Raw genomic sequence first — 23,744 nt, 5'->3', positions numbered from 1 at the left:
GCATTGTCAACCAGGAAGGGGCAGACATTGTCAACCAGGAAGGGGCAGACATTGTCAACCAGGAAGGGACAGACATTGTCGACCAGGAAGGGACAGACATTGTCAAACAGGAAGCGACAGACATTGTCAAACAGGAAGCGACAGACATTGTCAAACAGGAAGCGACAGACATTGTCGACCAGGAAGGGACAGACATTGTCAAACAGGAAGGGACAGACATTGTCAAACAGGAAGGGGCAAACAAAATCAAATCAAATTTTATTTGTCACAAACACATGGATTGCAGATGTTAATGCGAGTGTAGCGAAATGCTTGTGCTTCTAGTTCCAAGAATGCAGTAATAACCCTACAAGTAATCTAACCTAACAATTCACAACAACTACCTTATACACACACGTATAAAGGGATGAAGAATATGTACATAAATATATATGAATGAGTGATGGTACAGAACGGCATAGGCAAGATGCAGTAGATGGTATCGAGTACAGTATATTTAAGAAGAGTAAGGTAGGGTATGTAAACATTATATTAAGTGGCATTGTTTAAAGTGGCTAGTGATACATTTTTTACATACACTTTTCCAATATTAAAGTGGCTGGAGTTGAGTCAGTATGTTGGCAGCAGCCACTCAATGTTAGTGATGGCTGTTTAACAGTCTGATAGCCTTGAGATTGGTGTTTTTCAGTCTCTCGGTCCCTTCTTTGATGCACCTGTACTGACCTCGCCTTCTGGATGATAGCAGGGTGAACAGGCAGTGGCTTGGGTGGTTGTTGTCCTTGATCTTTTTGGCCTTCCTGTGACATCGGGTGCTGTAGGTGTCCTGGAGGGCAGGTAGTTTGCCCCCGGTGATGCGTTGTGCAGACCTCACTACCCTCTGGAAAGCCTTACGGTTGTGGGCGGAGCAGTTGCCGTACCAGACGGTGGGTGATACAGCCCGACAGGATTCTCTCGATTGTGCATCTGTAGAAGTTTGTGAGTGCTTTTGGTGACAAGACAAATTTCTTCAGCCTCCTGAGGTTGTTGTGGGTGGTCCATTTCAGTTTGTCCGTGATGTGTACGCAGAGGAACTTACTACCCTCTCCACTACTGTCCCGTCGATGTGGATGTGCTCCCTCTGCTGTTTCCGGAAGTCCACGATCATCTCCTATATTTTGTTGACGTTGAGTGTGAGGTTATTTTCCTGACACCACACACACCTCCTTCCTGTAGGCCGTCTGATAGTTGTTGGTAATCAAGCCTACCACTGTAGTGTCGTCTGCAAACTTGATTCAGTTGGAGGCATGCATGGCCACGCAGTCGTGGGTGAACAGGGAGTACAGGAGAGGGCTCAAAACGCACCCTTGTGGGGCCCCCAGTGTTGAGGATCAGATGTTGTTACCTACCCTCACCACCTAGGGACGGCCCGTCAGGAAGTCCAGTACCCAGTTGCACAGGGCGGGGTCGAGACCCAGTCTCAAGCTTGATGACGAGTTTGGAGGGTACTATGGTGTTAAATGCTGAGCTGTAGACGATGAACAGCATTCTCACATAGGTATTCCTCTTGTCCAGATGGGTTAGGGCAGTGTGGTTGCGATGGCGTCGTCTGTGGACCTATTTGGGCGGTAAGCAAATTGGAGTGGGTCTAGGGTGTCAGGTAGGGTGGAGGTGATATGGTCCTTGACTAGTCTCTCAAAGCACTTCATGATAACGGAAGTGAGTGCTACGGGGCGGTAGTCGTTTAGCTCAGTTACCTTATCTTTCTTGGGAACAGGAACAATGGTGGCCTCTGGAAGCATGTGGGAACAACAGACTGGGATAAGGATTGATTGAATATGTCCGTAAACACACCAGCCAGCTGGTCTGCGCATGCTCTGAGGGCGTGGCTGGGGATGCCGTCTGGGCTGCAGCCTTGCGAGGGTTAACACGTTTAAATGTTTTACTCACTTCGGCTGCAGTGAAGGAGAGTCCGCATGTTTTGGTAGCAGGCCATGTCAGTGGCACTGTATTGTCCTCAAAGCGAGCAAAGAAGTTATTTAGTCTGTCTGGGAGCAAGACATCCTGGTCCGCGACGGGGCTGGTTTTCTTTTTGTAATCCGTGATTGACTGTAGACCCTGCCACATACCTCTTGTGTCTGAGCCGTTGAATTGCGACTCTACTTTGTCTCTATACTGACGCTTGGCTTGTTTGATTGCCTTGCGGAGGGAATAGCTACACTGTTTGTATTCGGTCATGTTTCCGGTCACCTTGCCCTGGTTAAAAGCAGTGGTTCACGTTTTCAGTGTTGCGGAAATGCTGCCATCAATCCACAGTTTCTGGTTTGGAAACATTTTAATATTTGCTGTGGGTACGACATCGCCGATGCACTTGCTAATAAACTCGCTCACCGAATCAGCGTATTCATCAATGTTGTTGTTTGACGCAATGCGTAAACATATCCCAATCCACGTGATCGAAGCAATCTTGAAGTGTGGAATCAGATTGGTCGGACCAGCATTGAACAGACCTGAGCGGGGGAGCTTCCTGTTTTAGTCTCTGTCTATAGGCAGGGAGCAACAAAATGGAGTCGTGGTCAGCTTTTCCAAAAGGAGGGCGGGGGAGGGCCTTATATGCGTCGCAGAAGTTAGAATAACAATGATCCAGGGTTTTACCAGCCCTGGTAGCACAATCGATATGCTGATACAATTTAGGGAGTCTTGTTTTCAGATTAGCCTTGTTAAAATCCCCAGCTACAATGAATGCAGCCTCAGGATATGTGGTTTCCAGTTTACATAGAGTCAAATAAAGTTTGTTCAGGGCCATTGAGGTGTCTGCTTGGGGGGGAATATTTGCAGCTGTGATTATAATCGAAGAGATTTCTCTTGGTAGATAATGTGGTCGACATTTGATTGTGAGGAATTCTCAGTCAGGTGACCAGAAGGACTTGAGTTCCTGTATGTTGTTATGAACACACCACGTCTCGTTAACAATAAGGCATACCCCCCCCCCCCCGCCCCTCTTCTTACCAGAAAGATGTTTGTTTCTGTCGGCGCGATGCGTGGAGAAACCAGCTGGCTGCACCGACTCCGATAGCGTCTCTCGAGTGAGCCATGTTTCCGTGAAGCAAAGAACGTTACAGTCTCTGATGTCTCTCTGGAATGCTACCCTTGCTGGGATTTCATCAACCTTGTTGTCAAGAGACTGGACATTGGCGAGTAGTATGCTGAGGAGCAGTGTGCGATGTGCCCATCTCCGGAGCCTGACCAGAAGACCGCCTCGTTTGCCCCTTTTACGGCGTCGTTGTTTTGATTCGCCGGCTGGAATCCGATCCATTGTCCTGGGTGGTGGGCAAAACACAGGATCTGCTTCGGGAAAGTCATATTCCTGGTCGTAATGATGGTGAGTTGACGTTGCTCTTATATATAAAGCCTAATCTTATAAAACCTAAGATTACCTGGGGTACCAATGTAAGAAATAGCACGTAAAAAAACTAAATACTGCATAGTTTCCTAGGAACGCGAGGCGGCCATCTCTATCGGCGCCGGAAGTAAACCAGTCATTGTCAAACAGAAAGGGGCACAGAATACAGCAGCAACACAAAACACCCAACACAGCATCCACTAGATAGAACCTGCTGGGACTACAAGTGATATGAACTTAAAAATACTTTATTAAGGATCAACCAACAGCACATGAACGAAAAATAAGATCATTGTATTTGTCAAACTATCGCTTTCATTTCACATTCTATTATCTAGTCTTTTCACCGTAGGCTATTATCTAGTCTTTTCACCGTAGGCTAGAAGTTATAACAGAAGGGAATGTTTTTGGGCCTCTCACCAGGTACTCGAAGACTAGCGTCAGGGACTTGTCTGTGTGGATGATGTCGTGCAGCGTCACTATGTTGGCGTGTTTCAGGTCCTTCAGTAAGGACACCTCTCTGATAGCAGTGCAAGGTGCTCCCTCCTCGTGCTCCAGTCTGATCTCCTTCAGAGCCACCAGGTTGTCTGTCAGTTTGCTCCTTCCTTTAAACACTGTAGCATACGTTCCCTGGAGGGAGAGAGGGGAGAGAGAGAGAGAGATTAGAGAGAGGGATGGAAGAGGGAGATGAGAGAGATGAGAAAGGGAGAGAGGGAGAAAGGGATGAGAGGGGGGTGAGAGAGGGAGATGACAGGGGATGAGAGAGATGAGAAAGGGATGGAAGAGGGAGAGAGGGGTGAGAGATGAGAAAGGGAGAGGGATAGAAGAGGGAGAGAGGGATGAGAGAAGGGAGGAGGGGTGAGAGATGAGAAAGGGAGAGAGGGGGGTGACAGAGGGGAAGGGGGGTGAGAGAGGGGAAAGGGAGAGAGGGGGGGTGAGAGGGAGATGAGAGGGGATGAGAGAGATGAGAAAGGGATGAGAGAGGGATGGAAGAGGGAGATGAGAGGGGGGTGAGAGATGAGAAAGGGAGAGGGATAGAAGAGGGAGAGGGGGATGAGAGAGGGGAGGAGGGAGAGGGGGATGAGAGAGGGGAGGGGGGTGAGAGATGAGAAAGGGAGAGGGATAGAAGAGGGAGAGGGGGATGAGAGAGGGGAGGAGGGAGAGGGGGATGAGAGAGGGGAGGGGGGAGAGGGGGATGAGAGAGGGGAGTGGGGTGAGAGATGAGAAAGGGAGAGAGGGGGTGACAGAGGGGAAGGGGGGTGAGAGAGGGGAAGGGGGGTGAGAGAGGGGAGGGGGTGAGAGATGAGAAAGGTAAAGAGGGGGGTGACAGAGGGTGAGGGGGGTGAGAGATGAGAAAGGGAGAGGGGGGGTGACAGAGGGGAAGGGGGGGTGAGAGAGGGGGGGGGGTGAAGGATCCAAATTCAGAGTTATTATTATCATGATGTGATGAACTATATTACATTTAGACTGCATTGAATCACTGATCTATAAATCACCTTCCATCCCAAATAACTATCACACACACCTCTCCTAACTTGTCCAGTTTGATGTATGTCTCAAGCTTCCCGAATCCAATTTCAGACTGAAAGAAAAGATGAATAAACATTTATGTTAATGAGGTTCATGTCCTTGTTAACAGTGACCGACTTATACCTACAAACATTTCACAAAACCTTCTGGCGGCCGTGTGTGTGTGTGTGTGTGTGTGTACCCTATTTGGTCCCACTGGGTGTAATTTCATCTGACATTGGCTTTGATGTTGTGAAAGGGAGGAGGCAGTTTGGTGCATGTGAGTGGAAGCATGTGATTCGCTTAACAGAACAGTGAACCATACCGTTCCTCTATTCTCATCCTGACAGGCAGCAGCATAAACACACACAGTGGTGCTGACACAGACCATTCTGAGATGAGATGTAAACAGAAGACAACAGGGAGTGGAGGAGACCAGGCGTGAGCTCTCTCTGTCAGTCTTCCTCTCTCTGTCCGTCCGTCTGTCCATCCCCCCGTCCATCACTCCATCCCCCTCTCCGCCCCCCCCCTCTCCCTCTCTGTCCCCCTCTTTCTCTGCCCCCCCTCTCTTACTCACCCTCCCTCTCTCACACCCTCCCCCTCTCTCTTACTCACCCCCCCCTCTCACCCTCACTCACCCACCCTCCCTCCCTCCCTCACCCTCCCTCCCTCCCTCACCCTCCCTCCCTCCCTCACCCTCCCTCTCACCCTCCCTCTCTGTCCCCCTCTTTCTCTGCCCCCCCTCTCTTACTCACCCTCCCTCTCTCACACCATCCCCCTCTCTCACACCCTCCCCCTCTCTCTTACTCACCCTCCCTCCCTCACCCTCCCTCCCTCACCCCCTCTCTCACCAATGATGCTCTTCGGGAGCGGCGGCTGAGGGGCTGGTCGAAGGAGGGGCTGGTGAGCTGTAGTTTCTCCAGGTAACCATCTGGAATACGGATGTCAGCAGGTAAGGACAGACGCTTGTTCAGGTCCTACACACACACACACACACACACACACACACACGCGAGAGAGAGAATGAGTGAGAGAGGGAGTGAGAGAGCGATAGAAACTCCTGGACTCCCCAATAACTGACCAGGAGCTCTAAAAGAAACTTCAAGACCACAAATTTAAAAAAACATGCTAACCTGATGGCATTCTAAATGAGATGCTCAAACTCACTAGTGAAAATTTTCAATTGGCTATATTAAAAACTGTTTAATTTGATCCTGAGTGTAGGTTATTTCCCTGACATCTGGAATCAAGGACTCATAACCCCAATCTTTAAGAACGGAGACAGATTTGACCCTAACAATTACAGAGGAATGTGTGTGAACAGTAACCTGGGGAAGGTTTTCTGTAGTATTATAAATGTAAGAGTGCTAAACTTCCTTAATAAGCACAATGAGTAAAAGCCAACTTGGATTTATACCAAAACATTGCATGACTGATCATATTTACACCCTACACACCCTGATAGATGAACATGTCCACCAAAATATATAAGCTTGCTTTATCAACTTCCAAAAAGCATTTGATTCTATTTGGCATACAGGACTGTTCTACAAAGTTATTGAACATGGTGTAGGGGGTCAAACATATGACATAATTAAATCCATGTATACTGGCAATACGTGCAGCATTAAAATTGGTAAGAGATAGAACAGAATTCTTTAACCAGAGGCGGGGCCTTCGCCAGGGTTGTCATCTGAGCCCTGCACTCTTCAATATTTACATCAACGAATTGGCCACTACTCTAGAAAAATCCTCAGCCCTTGGTGTTAGTCTACACAATTCAGAGGTTAAATACCTACTCTTCAAAGATGACCTATGCCTGCTGTCACCCACAGCAGAGCCTGGACCTGCTAGAGCAGTACTGCCAGACCTGGGCCCTGGCAGTAAACCCCAAAAGGACTCAAATAATGATTATCCAGAGAAGATCCACATCTCAGGGAATTAGACCAAAGTTCTCAATTGGTACAAAATATATAGAGTACTGCACACACTACAATTACTTAGGTTTAAAAAACAAGCTCAAATGGACACCTTAATGAGGCAGTGAATGAACTGAGAGAGAAAGCACGCAGGGCATTCTACACCATTAAAAAACAAATTCAAATTGAAATACCTATTAAAATTTGGCAAAAACGAATTTAATGTGTCATTGAACCACTTGCACTTTATGGCAGCGAGGTGTGGGGTCCACTTGCAAAACAAGATTTCATCAAATGGATCAAACACCCCATTGAAACCCTATATGCAGAGTTCTGTAAGAGTATCCTACATGTCCAGAGGAAAACTACAAACAACGCATGCAGGGCAGAATTAGGTTAATATCCACTAATAATAAGAACTCAAAAAAGAGCAATTAAGTATTTGTAAACACCTAAAATAGTGACCCCCTCTCATATCATTACCAAGCCCTGTAATGCCAAGAGCTGAGCAAAGAAAAGAGTCCCCTCATTCAGCTGGTCCTGGGGCTGAGTTCACAAACCTGTTCTACTAACACACTGAAGCCTCAGTCCCCTCATCCAGCTGGTCCTGGGGCTGAGTTCACAAACCTGTTCTACTAACACACTGAATCCTCAGTCCCCTCATCCAGCTGGTCCTGAGTTCACAAACCTGTTCTACTAACACACTGAATCCTCAGTCCCCTCATCCAGCTGGTCCTGAGTTCACAGACCTGTCCTACTAACACACTGAAGCCTCAGTCCCCTCATCCAGCTGGTCCTGAGTTCACAAACCTGTTCTACTAACACACTGAATCCTCAGTCCCCTCATCCAGCTGGTCCTGAGTTCACAGACCTGTCCTACTAACACACTGAAGCCTCAGTCCCCTCATCCAGCTGGTCCTGAGTTCACAGACCTGTCCTACTAACACACTGAAGCCTCAGTCCCCTCATCCAGCTGGTCCTGAGTTCACAAACCTGTTCTACTAACACACTGAATCCTCAGTCCCCTCATCCAGCTGGTCCTGAGTTCACAAACCTGTTCTACTAACACACTGAATCCTCAGTCCCCTCATCCAGCTGGTCCTGAGTTCACAAACCTGTTCTACTAACACACTGAATCCTCAGTCCCCTCATCCAGCTGGTCCTGAGTTCACAAACCTGTTCTACTAACACACTGAATCCTCAGTCCCCTCATCCAGCTGGTCCTGAGTTCACAAACCTGTTCTACTAACACACTGAATCCTCAGTCCCCTCATCCAGCTGGTCCTGAGTTCACAAACCTGTTCTACTAACACACTGAATCCTCAGTCCCCTCATCCAGCTGGTCCTGAGTTCACAAACCTGTTCTACTAACACACTGAATCCTCAGTCCCCTCATCCAGCTGGTCCTGAGTTCACAAACCTGTTCTACTAACACACTGAATCCTCAGTCCCCTCATCCAGCTGGTCCTGAGTTCACAAACCTGTTCTACTAACACACTGAATCCTCAGTCCCCTCATCCAGCTGGTCCTGAGTTCACAAACCTGTTCTACTAACACACTGAATCCTCAGTCCCCTCATCCAGCTGGTCCTGAGTTCACAAACCTGTTCTACTAACACACTGAATCCTCAGTCCCCTCATCCAGCTGGTCCTGAGTTCACAAACCTGTTCTACTAACACACTGAATCCTCAGTCCCCTCATCCAGCTGGTCCTGAGTTCACAAACCTGTTCTACTAACACACTGAATCCTCAGTCCCCTCATCCAGCTGGTCCTGAGTTCACAAACCTGTTCTACTAACACACTGAATCCTCAGTCCCCTCATCCAGCTGGTCCTGAGTTCACAAACCTGTTCTACTAACACACTGAATCCTCAGGACCAGAACATCCCATCAATCAGAAAAAAACCAATTACAACACACTCAAAACGACATTGCTTATTGGGAAACACAAGCACAGTGCTATCTGGCCATAAATCGACAGCACACCATGGCTAACTATTTGACAATGATTACTGATCAAAACCTTAGAAAAACCTTGACAAAGTACAGGCTCAGTGAGCACAGCCTTGTCATTGAGAAGGGTAGACACAGGAAAGCCTGGCTCCCTGTAGAGGAAAGGCTGTGCAACCACTGCACCACAGCAGAACCTGGCTCCCTGTAGAGGAAAGGCTGTGCAACCACTGCACCACAGCAGAACCTGAGACGGAGCTGCATTTCCTGACAAAATGTAAAAAATATAAAACAATTAGAGAGAGTGTCATTTCCCCAAATTTGAAACCCTTATTCAAGGTTTCAAAGACCTCTCTGATGAGGATAGGCTACCCGTGCTGTTGGGGGAGGACGCAGAGAGCTGTGGGTTGGCAGCGCACTACATTGCTGCCTGCCATAAGATGAGGGACAGTGTCTGACAAACCAATCAACCTGCACATGTCCTCTACTGTATGCTTATTGTTATTGTTAAATGTATGGTTATTTTGACCCTTGGTTATTGTTGTCCCGTTGACAATGTTGATTCTTATTATTTTCATATTGTAAATATCCAAAATAAGCTTTGGTAATATGTACATTGTTACGCCATGCCAATAAAGCAAATTGAATTGAGAGAGAGAGAGAGAGAGAGAGAGAGAGAGAGAGAGAGAGAGAGAGAGAGAGAGAGAGAGAGAGAGAGAGAGAGAGAGAGAGAGAGAGAGAGAGAGAGAGAGAGAGAGAGAGAGAGAGAGGAAGAGAGAGAGAGAGAGAGAGAGAGGAAGAGAGAGAGAGAGGAAGAGAGAGAGAGAGAGAGAGAGAGAGAGAGAGAGAGAGAGAGAGAGAGAGAGAGAGAGAGAGAGAGAGAGAGAGAGAGAGAGAGAGAGAGAGAGAGAGAGAGAGAGAGAGAGAGAGAGAGAGAGAGAGAGAGAGAGAGAGAGAGAGAGAGAGAGAGAGAGAGAGAGAGAGAGAGAGAGAGAGAGAGAGAGAGAGAGAGAGAGAGAGAGAGAGAGAGAGAGAGAGAGAGAGAGAGAGAGAGAGAGACAGTGAAAACAGCTAGGTAACATGCTAATGAAAATCTAGACCTTAGGTAAACAGAGTCAACTCTAAACCAATACTGCGGACCCTAAACTAAACAGAGTAGAGGAGACCCTAAACTAAATCCTGGGGGAGATCCTTGGACTCTTGGTAGCTCAGTTAGTACGGCACTTGTAATGCCAGGGTTTTGGGTTCGATTCCTGGGATCACCCATTTGTAAAATGTATGCATGCATGACTAAGTGCTTGGCATAAAAGCGTCTGCTAAATGGAATATATTGTAATGAAACAGGCAGGGAGCAGGTCTTGAACCCTCAACCTTTGAACCCGAGGTTCTACGCGCTATCGACTGTGCCGCAAAAGCCTGCTTCTGCGTGCTCCTCATGCTCCGGAGTCGATTTCCGCGCTTATAAACCCAGGGTTGTTACACTATTATTATTTTACAACAGTTGCTTCTAGCCTCATGAACAGCCCACCTAGGACTCCATTATCTAACAGAGAGTACTGTGTGTGTGTGTGTGTGTGTGTGTACACGTTATAAATGGTATGCCTGAGGCTGTGTAACAGACATGGGATCATGACCTTATCCCCCGAGGAAACCTGTCCTAAAACATGAGCTTGATGGCTTGTTATATAGAAACAGAAACGCGCACACACACACACACACACACACACCTCTTAATGCATTTCCTCTGTTGGTTAGATTACTGGATGTTAATCTCTCTGGCTGTTTAAAATCCACTCCCACCCTTTCTGAGGCAATGCTGAAGTAACAGTGGGAAACTGGGTTTATGCAACCCTGAACTATCAAATGGTTTTCTCCAGTGTCTAAATATATGATTGACCCCGTCCAGACAGCACATATAAAAGTCTGTTTTACATGATCTTTCTAGTGCTGAAAGAACCAACAACTATCTACTATCGACCCTGCCGGCTCTGCCCCCGCTGCCGGCTCTGCCCCCGCTGCCGGCTCTGCCCCCGCTGCCGGCTCTGCCCCCGCTGCCGGCTCTGCCCACGCTGCCGGCTCTGCCCACGCTGCCGGCTCTGCCCACGCTGCCGGCTCTGCCCACGCTGCCGGCTCTGCCCCCGCTGCCGGCTCTGCCCCCGCTGCCGGCTCTGCCCCCGCTGCCGGCTCTGCCCCCGCTGCCGGCTCTGCCCCCGCTGCCGGCTCTGCCCTTTCTGTTTCTGTCTGGAATGCGACCATGGTCTCATCTGCCTTTTGGTTGTGTAGTTGTGTAACTAGGGGGATGTTGAATCATGCTTTATACAGTATGTTGATAGAGTAGCAGCATAGGTAAGTGTTATTGCTGCTATTACTGGATTGATGTTTTCTTTGTTTAAATTAAGAAATCCTATTGGTCTATCTACCTTGAGCTACGGAATCCTATTGGTCTATGTCCCTCCAGTGCCAGGATTGGCGATATCGGGGAGGGGGGGGGGGGGGGGTGTTATCCGTCAGCTGACCTCTGAACCCCTTCCCCCTCTACAGTTGTCCAATCATCCGGTCCTAATCCTGTACAACGGGGCCCATCTGGAACGTATTACATTGTGTAATCCCATACAGTGATGTAATCCCAGAACAGCCATGTATCCTCTAGTCTACTTACCACTACAGGACAATATAATACTACTGACAACAGAACAGCCATGTTTCCTCTGTAGACTACAGGACTATATAATACTACTGTAACTGACTGACCGCAGACACAGAGGAGGCTCAGTCAGAGAGTTCGGGGAATCCCTTCAGTATGTCAGGTCCACTGTTTAAAAGTTATAGTGGGTATAATGTTGTAATCATTATTGTATGGTAACGGCAAAGGAAAATATACATATTCAGAATGGACGATACAGTTCGATTCTCCTCTGAACTTTAGGGGCAACTTCACCAGGAGAGCTGGTATATGGACCGCGTGATAGGTCCCAGGAGCCCTGGTATATGGACCGTGTGATAGAGCCCAGGCTCCAGGAGCCCTGGTATATGGACCGTGTGATAGGGCCCAGGCTCCAGGAGCCCTGGTATATGGACCGTGTGATAGGGCCCAGGCTCCAGGAGCCCTGGTATATGGACCGTGTGATAGGGCCCAGGCTCCAGGAGCCCTGGTATATGGACCGCGTGATAGGTCCCAGGCTCCAGGAGCCCTGGTATATGGACCGTGTGATAGGGCCCAGGCTCCAGGAGCCCTGGTATATGGACCGTGTGATAGGGCCCAGGCTCCAGGAGCCCTGGTATATGGACCGTGTGATAGGGCCCAGGCTCCAGGAGCCCTGGTATATGGACCGTGTGATAAGGCCAAGGCTCCAGGAGCCCTGGTATATGGACCGCGTGATAGGGCCCAGGAGCCCTGGTATATGGACCATGTGATAGGGCCTAGGCTCCAGGAGAGCTGGTATTTGGACCGTGTGATAGGGCCCAGGCTCCAAAACCTGGTATATGGACCGTGTGATAGGGCCCAGGCTCCAGGAGCCCTGGTATATGGACCGTGTGATAGGGCCCAGGCTCCAGGAGAGCTGGTATATGGACCGTGTGATAGGGCCCAGGCTCCAGGAGAGCTGGTATATGGACCGTGTGATAGGGCCCAGGCTCCAGGAGAGCTGGTATATGGACCGTGTGATAGGGCCCAGTCTCCAGGAGGAGCTGGATGTCTAGGATGTGATAGGCTCCAGGCGCGTTGTTATATGGATCGTGTGAAAGGCCCCAGGCGTGCTGCTGAAAAAGGCCCCAGTACAGCAGTGTCTACTGTATTGACAGTTATTGATGGAACAGTGGGACAGAACGGCTACTAGCAGAGGTGTGGACTCAAGTCACAAATATGATGACTTGCAACTCGACTTTGACACCAATGACTCGTGACTTGACTTGGACTTGAGCCTTTTGACTCAACCTGACTTTGATACCGTCCCCAAGCCTCCCCAAGCCTCCCCAAGCCTCCCGACCCTCCCCAAGCCTCCCCAAGCCTCCCCGACCCTCCCCAACCACCCCCAAGCCTCCCCGACCCTCCCCGACCCTCCCCGACCCTCCCCAAGCCTCCCCGACCCTCCCCAAGCCCAAATATTAAAAATGATGCTATTAAAAAGTGTGCAGCGCATCAACTCTTCATTTAACGGATTACAGTTTGAATCGGACAGCAGCCAATCAAATTGTGCCAGCTGAGAAACAGTTGTGAGTGACGGTGAAGAGGAACGTCGGCGGGTGAATTCAGATGGAGCCCTTGGAAAGATGACCTCCAAAAGTATTATTTTCGGATATAAAGACGATGCTGTATCAACCCCAAAAAATGTTGCAACGTACAAAACATGCGGGAAGAAAATGACAGACGGAGGAACAACAATTTCAAACTTTCTTCGACATTTGAAGCTGCACAAATAACAGTAAGTCGTGGCTAATACAGCCGACAGCTATATATTTTATTACTTTACTGGTGTATCATGTAGGCTAACGTAACGTTAAATCAATGAGCCTCCACACAGTCAGTCAGTGCGGGAACGTGATCATTGCACCCAAGATTGAGCTACAAGATTGAGCTACAACTGGATTGAGCTACAACTGGCTAGACAGTTGGTAGCCTAAATCCTGCCTGATGTTACTGCTGTTCCTAAAACCATTGACATATGTTAGCCTACTGTAACCACATAGAAAGTGTGTGTGTTAAGGTTGGGATTGTGTACAAGCCTACACCACTTGATTGCGCCCCATAGCGATCCTCAATAGTCGATTTAATTTAGAAAGTAATGAGTATATAGATATTTATAAAAAGCACTCATAATTTGCGTAAATGTAATATACTAACTATTACTCTTGTTAAAAATATGAAATGGTAATGAATGGTGAAGAGCACATTATGACTCGTTTAGGACTTGAAACTTCATGGTCTTGACTCGGACTTGCCTGTCTTGACTTGGGACTTGAGTGCTAAGACTTGAGACTTACTTGTGACTTGTAAAACAATGACTTGGTCCCACCTCTGACTACTGGTATGTGGAGCTCCTTCCCTCTCCCTGTGTGCTAAAGGAAATGTGTCAATACTCATCAGGCATGTGATGGGATGTGTTGTGGTGCTCTGGGCTGAAGCTGTGGTGCTCTGGGCTGAAGCTGTGGTGCTCTGGGCTGAAGCTGTGGTGCTCTGGGCTGAAGCTGTGGTGCTCTGGGCTGAAGCTGTGGTGCTCTGGGCTGAAGCTGTGGTGCTCTGGGCTGAAGCTGTGGTGCTCTGGGCTGAAGCTGTGGTGCTCTGGGCTGAAGCTGTGGTGCTCTGGGCTGAAGCTGTGGTGCTCTGGGCTGAAGCTGTGGTGCTCTGGGCTGAAGCTGTGGTGCTCTGGGCTGAAGCTGTGGTGCTCTGGGCTGAAGCTGTGGTGCTCTGGAGGGGGTCAATCAAACAGCGCGTTCCAAAACACACAAAGCAGGACTCTGTAGGGAGTGGCTCTGAACAGGAGCTAACTGGCGAATTGTGGATCGCCTACAGGAGGCAGCATGGGGAGAGCTATCTAGCTAGCAGAGTCAGAGAGAAGGGGAGGGAGGCTGGAAGAGAGAAATAAAGAGAGAGAAAGAGAGGGTGAATGAAAAGAGAGAAAACCAGAGAGGAAGAGAGGTGTTGTTTGTGGGGTTTCACGTTCCTGTGTAAGGAGCATGTAGGTTTCTAGCAGACTCAAACCTCTCTGTAGATAATGCAGTGGTCTGTGTCAATATGCACAGTAAGGAACATGTAGGTTTCTAGCAGACTCAAACCTCTCTGTAGATAATGCAGTGGTCTGTGTCAATATGCACAGTACGGAACGTGTAGGTATCTAGCAGACTCAAACCTCTCTGTAGATAATGCAGTGGTCTGTGTCAATATGCACAGTAAGGAACGTGTAGGTATCTAGCAGACTCAAACCTCTCTGTAGATAATGCAGTGGTCTGTGTCAATATGCACAGTAAGGAACATGTAGGTTTCTAGCAGACTCAAACCTCTCTGTAGATAATGCAGTGGTCTGTGTCAATATGCACAGTAAGGAACGTGTAGGTAGGTATCTAGCAGACTCAAACCTCTCTGTAGATAATGCAGTGGTCTGTGTCAATATGCACAGTAAGGAACGTGTAGGTTTCTAGCAGACTCAAACCTCTCTGTAGATAATGCAGTGGTCTGTGTCAATATGCACAGTAAGGAACGTGTAGGTTTCTAGCAGACTCAAACCTCTCTGTAGATAATGCAGTGGTCTGTGTCAATATGTACAGTAAGGAACGTGTAGGTATCTAGCAGACTCAAACCTCTCTGTAGATAATGCAGTGGTCTGTGTCAATATGCACAGTATATGAAAGCATAAACACCATGTGGAAAGTTTTACTTCAGGTTTTTGATGTTGTGAATGCCAATTGTGAAAAGAAAAAAAAACACCCATTGGTTTTTCTCTTCTGTTTTGTTGTTCCCAAGGCAGGCCTCGTTGCTCGGTACTTTTCTGGAAGACAACCAATCCCTTTCCCTAGTGGACATCACATGCCCTTCACAGTTTGTCTTCCAAAGCTAGATTTACAGTAGTAAGATTTAGATTCTATACTAGTATATTTACAATGACACACACACACACACACACACACACACACACACACACACACACACACACGACAGCATCATTGTTTATCATCAAACTAGTATCCTAGTATAAATATATACTATATATTATATATATATATATATATATATATATATATAATATATAGTATATATATATATACTAGGATACTAGTTTGATGATAAACAATGATGCTGTCGTGTGTGTGTGTGTGTGTGTGTGTGTGTGTGTCATTGTAAAGGGTTTAAAAACACTGCTTCCCATACTTGTTCAATGAACCATAGACAATTAAAGGACATGCACCTGTGGAACGGTCGTTAAGACACTAACAGCTTACAGATGGTAGGCAATTAAGGTCACAGTTATGACAACTTAGGACACTAAAGAGGCCTTTCTACTGACTCTGAAAAACAACAAAGGAAAGATGCCCAGGGTCCCTGCTCATCTGCGTGAACGTGCCTTTGGCATGCTGCAAGGAGGCATGAGGACTGCAGATGTGTTGTAAGGCAGGTCCTCACCAGACATCACAGGTAACAACATCGCCTATGGGCACAAACCCACCGTCGCTGGACCAGACAGGACTGGAAAAAAGTGCTCTTCCCTGACGAGCCAAAGTTTTGTCTCATCAGGGGTGATGGTCGGATTTGCGTTTATCGTCAAAGGAATGAGCGTTAGACCGAGGCATGTACTTTGGAGCGGGATCGATTTGGAGGTGGAGGGTCCGTCATGGTCTGGGGCAGTGTGTCAAAGCATCATCGGACTGAGCTTGTTGTCATTGCAGGCAATCTCAATGCTGTGCGTTAAAAGAAAGACATCCAACTCCCTCATGTGGTACCCTTCCTGCAGGCTCATCCTGACATGACCCTCCAGCATGACAATGCCACCAGCCATACTGCTCGTTCTGTGCGTGATTTCTGCAAGACAGGAATGTCAGTGCTCTGCCATGGCCAGCGAAGAGCCCGGATCTCAATACCATTGAGCATAGACTGGAATATGTTCCGGGATTTATCCAATGGCATTGAGGAATACACCAGCTCAGTCATCGGCTTCAACAATAAGTGCATCAATGACGTCATCCCCACAGTGACTGTACGTACATATCCCAACCAGAAGCCATGGATTACAGGCAACATCCGCACCGAGCTAAAGGCTAGAGATTACGCTTTCAAGGAGCGGGAGACTAATCCGGACGCTTATAAGAAATCCCGGTATGCCATCAGACGAAATATCAAACAAGCAAAGCGTCAATACATGATTAAGATTGAATCTGACGCTTGTCGGATGAGGCAGGGCTTGAAAACTATTACGGACTACAAAGAGAAACCCAGACGCCAGCTGCCCAGAGCCTACCAGACGAGCTAAATGCCTTTTATGCTTGCTTCGAGGCAAGCAACACTGAAGCATGCATGAGAGCACCAGCTGTTCTGGATGACTGTGTGATAACGCTCTCGGTAGCCGATGTGAACAAAACTTTTAAAACAGGTCAACATTTACAAAGCCACTGGGCCAGACGGAATACCAGGACGTGTACTCAAAGCATGCGCAAACCAACTGTCAAGTGTCATCACTGACATTTTAAACCTCTCCCTGACCGAGTCTGTAATACCTACATGTTTCAAGCAGACCACCATAGTCCCTGTGCCCAAGGAACAAAGCTAACCTGCCTAAATGATTACCGACCCGTGGCATTCATGTCGGTAGCCATATGAAGTGCTTTGAAATTCTGGTCATGGCTCATATCAACAGCATCCTCCTGGACACCCTAGACCCACTCCAATCGCCCCAACAGATCCACAGATGACACAATCACAATCGCACTCCACACAGCCCTTTCTCACCTGGACAAAAGGAACACCTATGTGAGAATTCTGTTCATTGACTACAGCTCAGCGTTCAACACCCTAGTGCCCACAAAGTTCATCACTAAGGACTCTGGAACAAAATACCTCCCTTTGCAACTGGATCCTGGACTTCCTGAAGGGCCACCCCCAGGTGGTAAAAGTAGACGACAACACGTCTGCCACGATGATCCTTAACACTGGGGCCCCTCAAGGCTTGTGTACTTAGTCCCCTCCTGTATTCCCTGTTCACCCACGACTGCGTGGCCAAACACGACTCCAACACCATCATTAAGTTTGCTGATGCCACAACAGTGGTAGGCCTGATGACCGACAACTATGAGACAGCCTAGAAGGAGGAGGCAACAACCTCTCCCTCAATGTGAGCAAGACTAAGGAGATGATCGTGGACTACAGGAAAAGGCGGGCCGAACAGGCCCCCATTAACATCAACGGGGCTGTAGTGGAGTGGGTTGAGAGTTTCCAGTTCCTTGGTGTCCACATCACCAACAAACTATCACGGTCCAAACATACCAAGACAGTCGTGAAGAGGGCACGACAAAACCTTTTCCACCTCAGGAGACTGAAAAGATTTGGCATGGGTCCCCAGATCCTCAAAAGGTTCTACAGCTAACCATTGAGAGCATCCTGAACGGTTGCATCACCACCTGGTGTGGCAACTGCTCGGCATCTGACCGAAAGGCGCTATAGAGGGTAGTGCAAACGGCCCAGTACATCACTGGGGCCAAGCTTCCTGCCATCCAGGACCTATATAATAGGCGTGTCAGAGGAAAGCCCATAACATTGTCAGAGACTCCAGTCACCCAAGTTATAGACTGCGCAAAGTCTATGACCAAAAGACTCAACAGCTTCTACCGCCAAGCCATAAGACTGCTGAACAATTCAGAAAACTGCCACCACACAATTTACATTGACCCCCCTCCCTTTTGTACACTGCTGCTACTCGCTGTTTGTTTGTTACCTATGCATAGTCACTTCACCTCCACCTACATGTACAGATTACCTCAACTAGCCTGTACCCCTGCATACCGGTGCCCCCTGTATATAGCCTTGACATTGTTATTCTTATTGTGTTACTTTTTATTATAACTTTTAATTTTAGTCTACTTGGTAAGTATTTTCTGCACTGTTGGTTAAGGGCTTGTAATTAAGCATTTCACGGTAAAGATTCGGACCGCAGAGTGAAGGAAAAGCAGCCAACAATTGCTCAGCATGTGTGGGAACTCCTTCAAGACAGTTGGAAAAGCATTCCAGGTGAAGCTGGTTGAGAGAATGCCAAGATTGTGCAAAGCTGTCATCAAGGCAAAGGGGGGCTATTTGACAAATCTCAAATTTATTTTGATTTGTTTAACATTTTTTTGGTTACTACATGAAGAGTCCATATGTGTTATTTCATAGTTTTGATATCTTCACTATTATCCTACAATGTAGAAAATAGTAAAACAAAAGAAAACCCTGGAATGACTAGGTGTTCTAGAACCTTTGACCAGTGGAGTGTGCGCACGCACACGTTAAAAAGTTTGGGGTCACTTAGAAATGTACATTTGTCCATTAAAATAACATTGAATTGTTCAGAAATATACCGTAGACATTGTTAATGTTGTAAATGACTCTTGTAGTTGGAAATGGCCGATTTTTTAAGGAATATCTACATAGGCGTACAGAGGCCCATTATCAGCAACCATCACTCCTATGTTTCAATGGCATGTTGTGTTAGTTAATCCAAGTTTGTCATTTTAAAAGGCTAATTGATCATTAGAAAAACCTTTTGCAATTATATTAGCACAGCTGAAAACTGTTGTTCTGATTAAAGAAGCAATAAAACTGACTAGTTGAGTATCTGGAGCATCATCATTTGTGGGTTTGATTACAGGCTCAAAATGGCCAGAAACAAATACATTTATTCTGAAACTCTTCAGTTTATACTTGTTCTGAGAAATGAAGGCTATTTCCATGCGAGATATTCTCAAGAAACTGAAGACCTCGTACAAAGAGGAGTGGGAGGCCCCGGTGCACAATGGAGCAAGAGGACAAGTATATTAGAGTGTCGAGTTTAACCAGTATAGTTTGAGAAACAGACGCCTCACAAGTTCTCAACTGGAAGCTTCATTAAATAGTAGTCTCAACGTCAACAATGAAGAGGCGACTCCGGACTCAGAGTAGCAAACCACGGTCACATGACTCACTGCCTGTAGGAGCCATCAATTCCCGAGAATTGGGGGTGGGGGGTGTACCTAATAAACTGGCCAGTGAGTGTACGTGACCACGGGTACGTGAGGTGAGGAATGAAATGCGTGTGAGAGAGATAGCGAGTCACTCATGGAGGACAGTGGAAGTTGAATAGAAATCTGTTACACGCCAAAACAAATTTTGACCTGGTTTAATAAAGATGGATCTCCCCCCTAAACTTCCATTGTCCTCCAAAAGTAGTTGAACGCCTCTGACAAAAAAACCTTCCGATCCGTCTCCACCCTGGAATGGGTGGTGAAGGGATGGAGAGGTGAAGGTGGGTCAAACCGTGAGCTAGACGTACCTCTGATGAAGGTGGGTCAGACCGTGAGCTAGACGTACCTCTGATGAAGGTGGGTCAGACCGTGAGCTAGACGTACCTCTGATGAAGGTGGGTCAGACCGTGAGCTAGACGTACCTCTGATGAAGGTGGGTCAGACCGTGAGCTAGACGTACCTCTGATGAAGGTGGGTCAGACCGTGAGCTAGACGTACCTCTGATGAAGGTGGGTCAGACCGTGAGCTAGACGTACCTCTGATGAAGGTGGGTCAGACCGTGAGCTAGACGTACCTCTGATGAAGGTGGGTCAGACCGTGAGCTAGACGTACCTCTGATGAAGGTGGGTCAGACCGTGAGCTAGACGTACCTCTGATGAAGGTGGGTCAAACCGTGAGCTAGACGTACCTCTGATGAAGGTGGGTCAGACCGTGAGCTAGACGTACCTCTGATGAAGGTGGGTCAGACCGTGAGCTAGACGTACCTCTGATGAAGGTGGGTCAGACCGTGAGCTAGACGTACCTCTGATGAAGGTGGGTCAGACCGTGAGCTAGACGTACCTCTGATGAAGGTGGGTCAGACCGTGAGCTAGACGTACCTCTGATGAAGGTGGGTCAAACCGTGAGCTAGACGTACCTCTGATGAAGGTGGGTCAGACCGTGAGCTAGACGTACCTCTGATGAAGGTGGGTCAGACCGTGAGCTAGACGTACCTCTGCAGAGATGCGTCGGTTGCCCCTGTTCCTCAGACACACCCCTGTGGGAGACTGAACCTCATCTGAGCTGGTCCCTGATGCCTGGTCACTCTCTCCATCAGAACCCATCTTCATATTCTCATGGACGATGTCTAAGAGAGGAGAGAGGGGGAGAGTGGGACAAAACAGAGAGAGAGGAGAGAGAGGAGAGAGGAGAGAGAGGAGAGAGGAGAGAGGAGAGAGAGAGAGAGAGAGAGAGACGAGAGGTATGAAAGAGAGAGAGGAGAGAGGAGGGGGAGAGCGGGACGAGAGGTATGAAACAGAGAGAGGAGAGAGGAGGGGGAGAGGTATGAAACAGAGAGAGGAGAGAGGAGGGGGAGAGGTATGAGAGAGAGGAGAGAGGAGGGGGAGAGGTATGAAACAGAGAGGAGAGAGGAGGGGGAGAGGTATGAGAGAGAGGAGAGAGGAGGGGGAGAGGTATGAGAGAGAGGAGAGAGGAGGGGAGAGGTATGAGAGAGAGGAGAGAGGAGGGGGAGAGGTATGAGAGAGGGGAGAGGTATGAGAGAGAGGAGAGAGGAGGGGGAGAGGTATGAGAGAGGGGAGAGGTATGAGAGAGAGGAGAGGTATGAGAGAGAGGAGAGGAGGGGGAGAGGTATGAAACAGAGAGAAGAGAGAGCAGGGGGAGAGTGGGACGAGAGGTATGAAACAGAGAGAGGAGAGTGGGACGAGAGGTATGAAACAGAGAGAGGAGAGATGGGCCATTTTTACAGGATGAGGTCAATATGGCAAAAAAAATGCCTGCCCTGACAAGGACTGTATAATCACTAGTTGATAAGAGCAGAGGGACCATATACACATGACTAAATGTTATTCTTTCCATCAACTCAACGTCATTCACTGCTGCTGGGAACTATAGCAGCAGCCACTCCCTGGTCAGTTTCCACTGTCCTACCCTCTCTCAGCTGACGCTGTGTGTGTGTCCGTGTGTGTGTGTGTGCGTTTGTCCATGCCAGTGTGTGTGTGTGTCCGTGTCCGTGTGTGTGTGTGTGTCCGTGTGTGTGTGTGTGTGTCCGTGTGTCCGTGCGTGTGTGTCCGTGTGTCCGTGCGTGTGTGTCCGTGTGTCCGTGCCTGTGTGTCCGTGCGTGTGTGTCCGTGTGTCCGTGCGTGTGTGTGTGTGTGTCCGTGCCCGTGTGTGTGTGTGTGTTGTCTCACCAAGGCGGCTGCCGTTGCGTTGCACGGCCATGAAAGACCCTAGCCCTCCTCCACCTATGACGCTCTGGGGTCTCCGCAGAGGGGGCTTCTTGAAGGAACTAGTGTACTGGTGCAGGAAGGAGTGAACACTGTGGGCCGAGGGGGGAAGTCCGTGCACCACGGTCCCTGTTGCTGGGAAGAGACAGAACTGCGAATCAATAAGAGTACCTTAAATTAGAATACTGTTAGCCTGTACTGTATAACACTGTTTAGCATAGATGGAACCAGGCGTTCTTCCCCAACCAAGTAACCTGACCAGGGAAAACCCAAGGCCTAAAACGAGGCATATTGTCAGGAACTGTAATTCTCTATATGCACTGCCGCACACCACCGCTGCTAAAACGTGGCTGCCACTAAAATAAAGTCCTGCTGGAAAAAAAAACTCTTAGGGGAAACACTGTTAGGTGTAAATCAAAGAGGGATTATTAGGCCTTGTGTGTGGACATCAATACCAAGAGAAAGATGGAGAGAAAACTAACGGGATTAAGATCAAAGAAGAACATCAGAGAGAAAACAGAACGTCTCTCAAAACAACAGATGACCTAACACACTCCTTCCTACATCGTTACTGGATAACACACGCGCGCACACACACACACACACTCTTATTCCACTACTACTGCAGTGTTGTGTTATATAGATCATATTAAGGGTATTAGGACTCATCCCCATCACACCATCTCTATTCATCTGACCATTCTGTCTCCTGGATTTATACTGGCAAACACACAGCAGTCTGCCGCAACACAATCCCCTCTGCAGAAGAACACACACGTAAATCCTCCTCCTACACACACACACACACACCTTTAATATCACACCACACACACACCTAATCTGTCCCTATTCAGGAGCAGGGAACAGTCAGGGCAGATTTGGAGTTTAAAAGCGATTTAAAAAAACATGGATGAGCTGATCGAGTGATTTTTTTAAATGTTACCTTTTATTTAACTAGGCAAGTCAGTTAAGAACAAATTCTTATTTTCAATTACGGCCTACTGGGGAACAGTGGGTTAACTGCCTTGTTCAGGGGCAAAATGACAGATTTTTATCTTGTCAGCTTGGGGATTCAATCTAGCAACCTTTCAGTTACTAGACCAATGCTCTAAACACTAGGCTCTGAAGAGAGGGAAGGAGAGGGGAGCTGGTTAAAAGGAGAGAAGAAGAGAGGGAAGGAGAGGGGAGCTGGTTAGAGAGGGAAGGAGAGGGAAGGAGGTTAAAAGGAGAGAAGAGAGGGAAGGAGAGGGAAGGAGGTTAAAAGGAGAGGAGAGGGAAGGAGAGGGAAGGAGGTTAAAAGGAGAGAAGAAGAGAGGGAAGGAGAGGGAAGGAGGTTAAAAGGAGAGAAGAAGAGAGGGAAGGAGAGGGAAGGAGGTTAAAAGGAGAGAAGAAGAGAGGGAAGGAGAGGGAAGGAGGTTAAAAGGAGAGAAGAAGAGAGGGAAGGAGAGGGAAGGAGGTTAAAAGGAGAGAAGAAGAGAGGGAAGGAGGTTAAAAGGAGAGAAGAAGAGAGGGAAGGAGGTTAAAAGGAGAGAAGAAGAGAGGGAAGGAGGTTAAAAGGAGAGAAGAAGAGAGGGAAGGAGGTGGGAGCTGGTTAAAAGGAGAGAAGAAGAGAGGGAAGGAGAGGGGAGCTGGTTAAAAGGAGAGAAGATAGAGAGGGAAGGAGGTTAAAAGGAGAGAAGAAGAGAGGGAAGGAGAGGGAAGGAGAGGGAAGGAGAGGGAAGGAGAGGGAAGGAGAGGGGAGCTGGTTAAAAGGAGAGAAGTAGAGAGGGAAGGAGAGGGGAGCTGGTTAAAAGGAGAGAATAGCTGTTGAAGAAAAGAGAGGAGAGGGGAGCTGGGAAAAACAATGATAAAGCCTGGTGATGAAAGAGAGAGAGAGAGAGACAGAACGAGGAGAGAAATGTGTTTCAAGATGAACAGCTGCTTTCAGAGTCCTCTAAGTCACTGTGGCAATGTCATGGAAACTCTAGAACGTTCGAGACCCTGACAAGCCAGCACCATAGCAACGCCACGGCAGCCAACGACAACACCAGACTATCCCTGGAAGGCTTAATACCAGCTGAGAGATAGTGTGACATAGCTGGTTAA

General features: G+C 48.0%; 1 protein-coding gene across 6 annotated transcripts in view; it reads right to left on the bottom strand.

Moving 5' to 3' along the window:
• Positions 1–23,744, bottom strand: part of LOC110500336 (cyclin-dependent kinase 17) — a 65,951-nt gene that overhangs the window by 11,278 nt on the left and 30,929 nt on the right. For 4 of the 6 annotated variants that reach the window (XM_036959818.1, XM_036959829.1, XM_036959786.1 and 1 more), the window contains exons 3-7: positions 21,624–21,794; positions 20,430–20,563; positions 5,740–5,865; positions 4,905–4,961; positions 3,800–4,009 (exon numbers count right to left, since the gene is read on the bottom strand). In XM_036959818.1, the coding sequence (XP_036815713.1) occupies positions 3,800–4,009; positions 4,905–4,961; positions 5,740–5,865; positions 20,430–20,563; positions 21,624–21,794 (698 nt within the window). The remainder of the gene's footprint in view (positions 1–3,799; positions 4,010–4,904; positions 4,962–5,739; positions 5,866–20,429; positions 20,564–21,623; positions 21,795–23,744) is intronic. The other 2 variants (XM_036959799.1, XM_036959810.1) reach the window with 1 other exon arrangement.

Source organism: Oncorhynchus mykiss, chromosome 2 (assembly GCF_013265735.2).
Source record: "Oncorhynchus mykiss isolate Arlee chromosome 2, USDA_OmykA_1.1, whole genome shotgun sequence".
Classification (NCBI taxonomy): Eukaryota; Metazoa; Chordata; class Actinopteri; order Salmoniformes; family Salmonidae; genus Oncorhynchus; species Oncorhynchus mykiss.
This window is presented reverse-complemented; position numbering and strand designations above follow the sequence as displayed.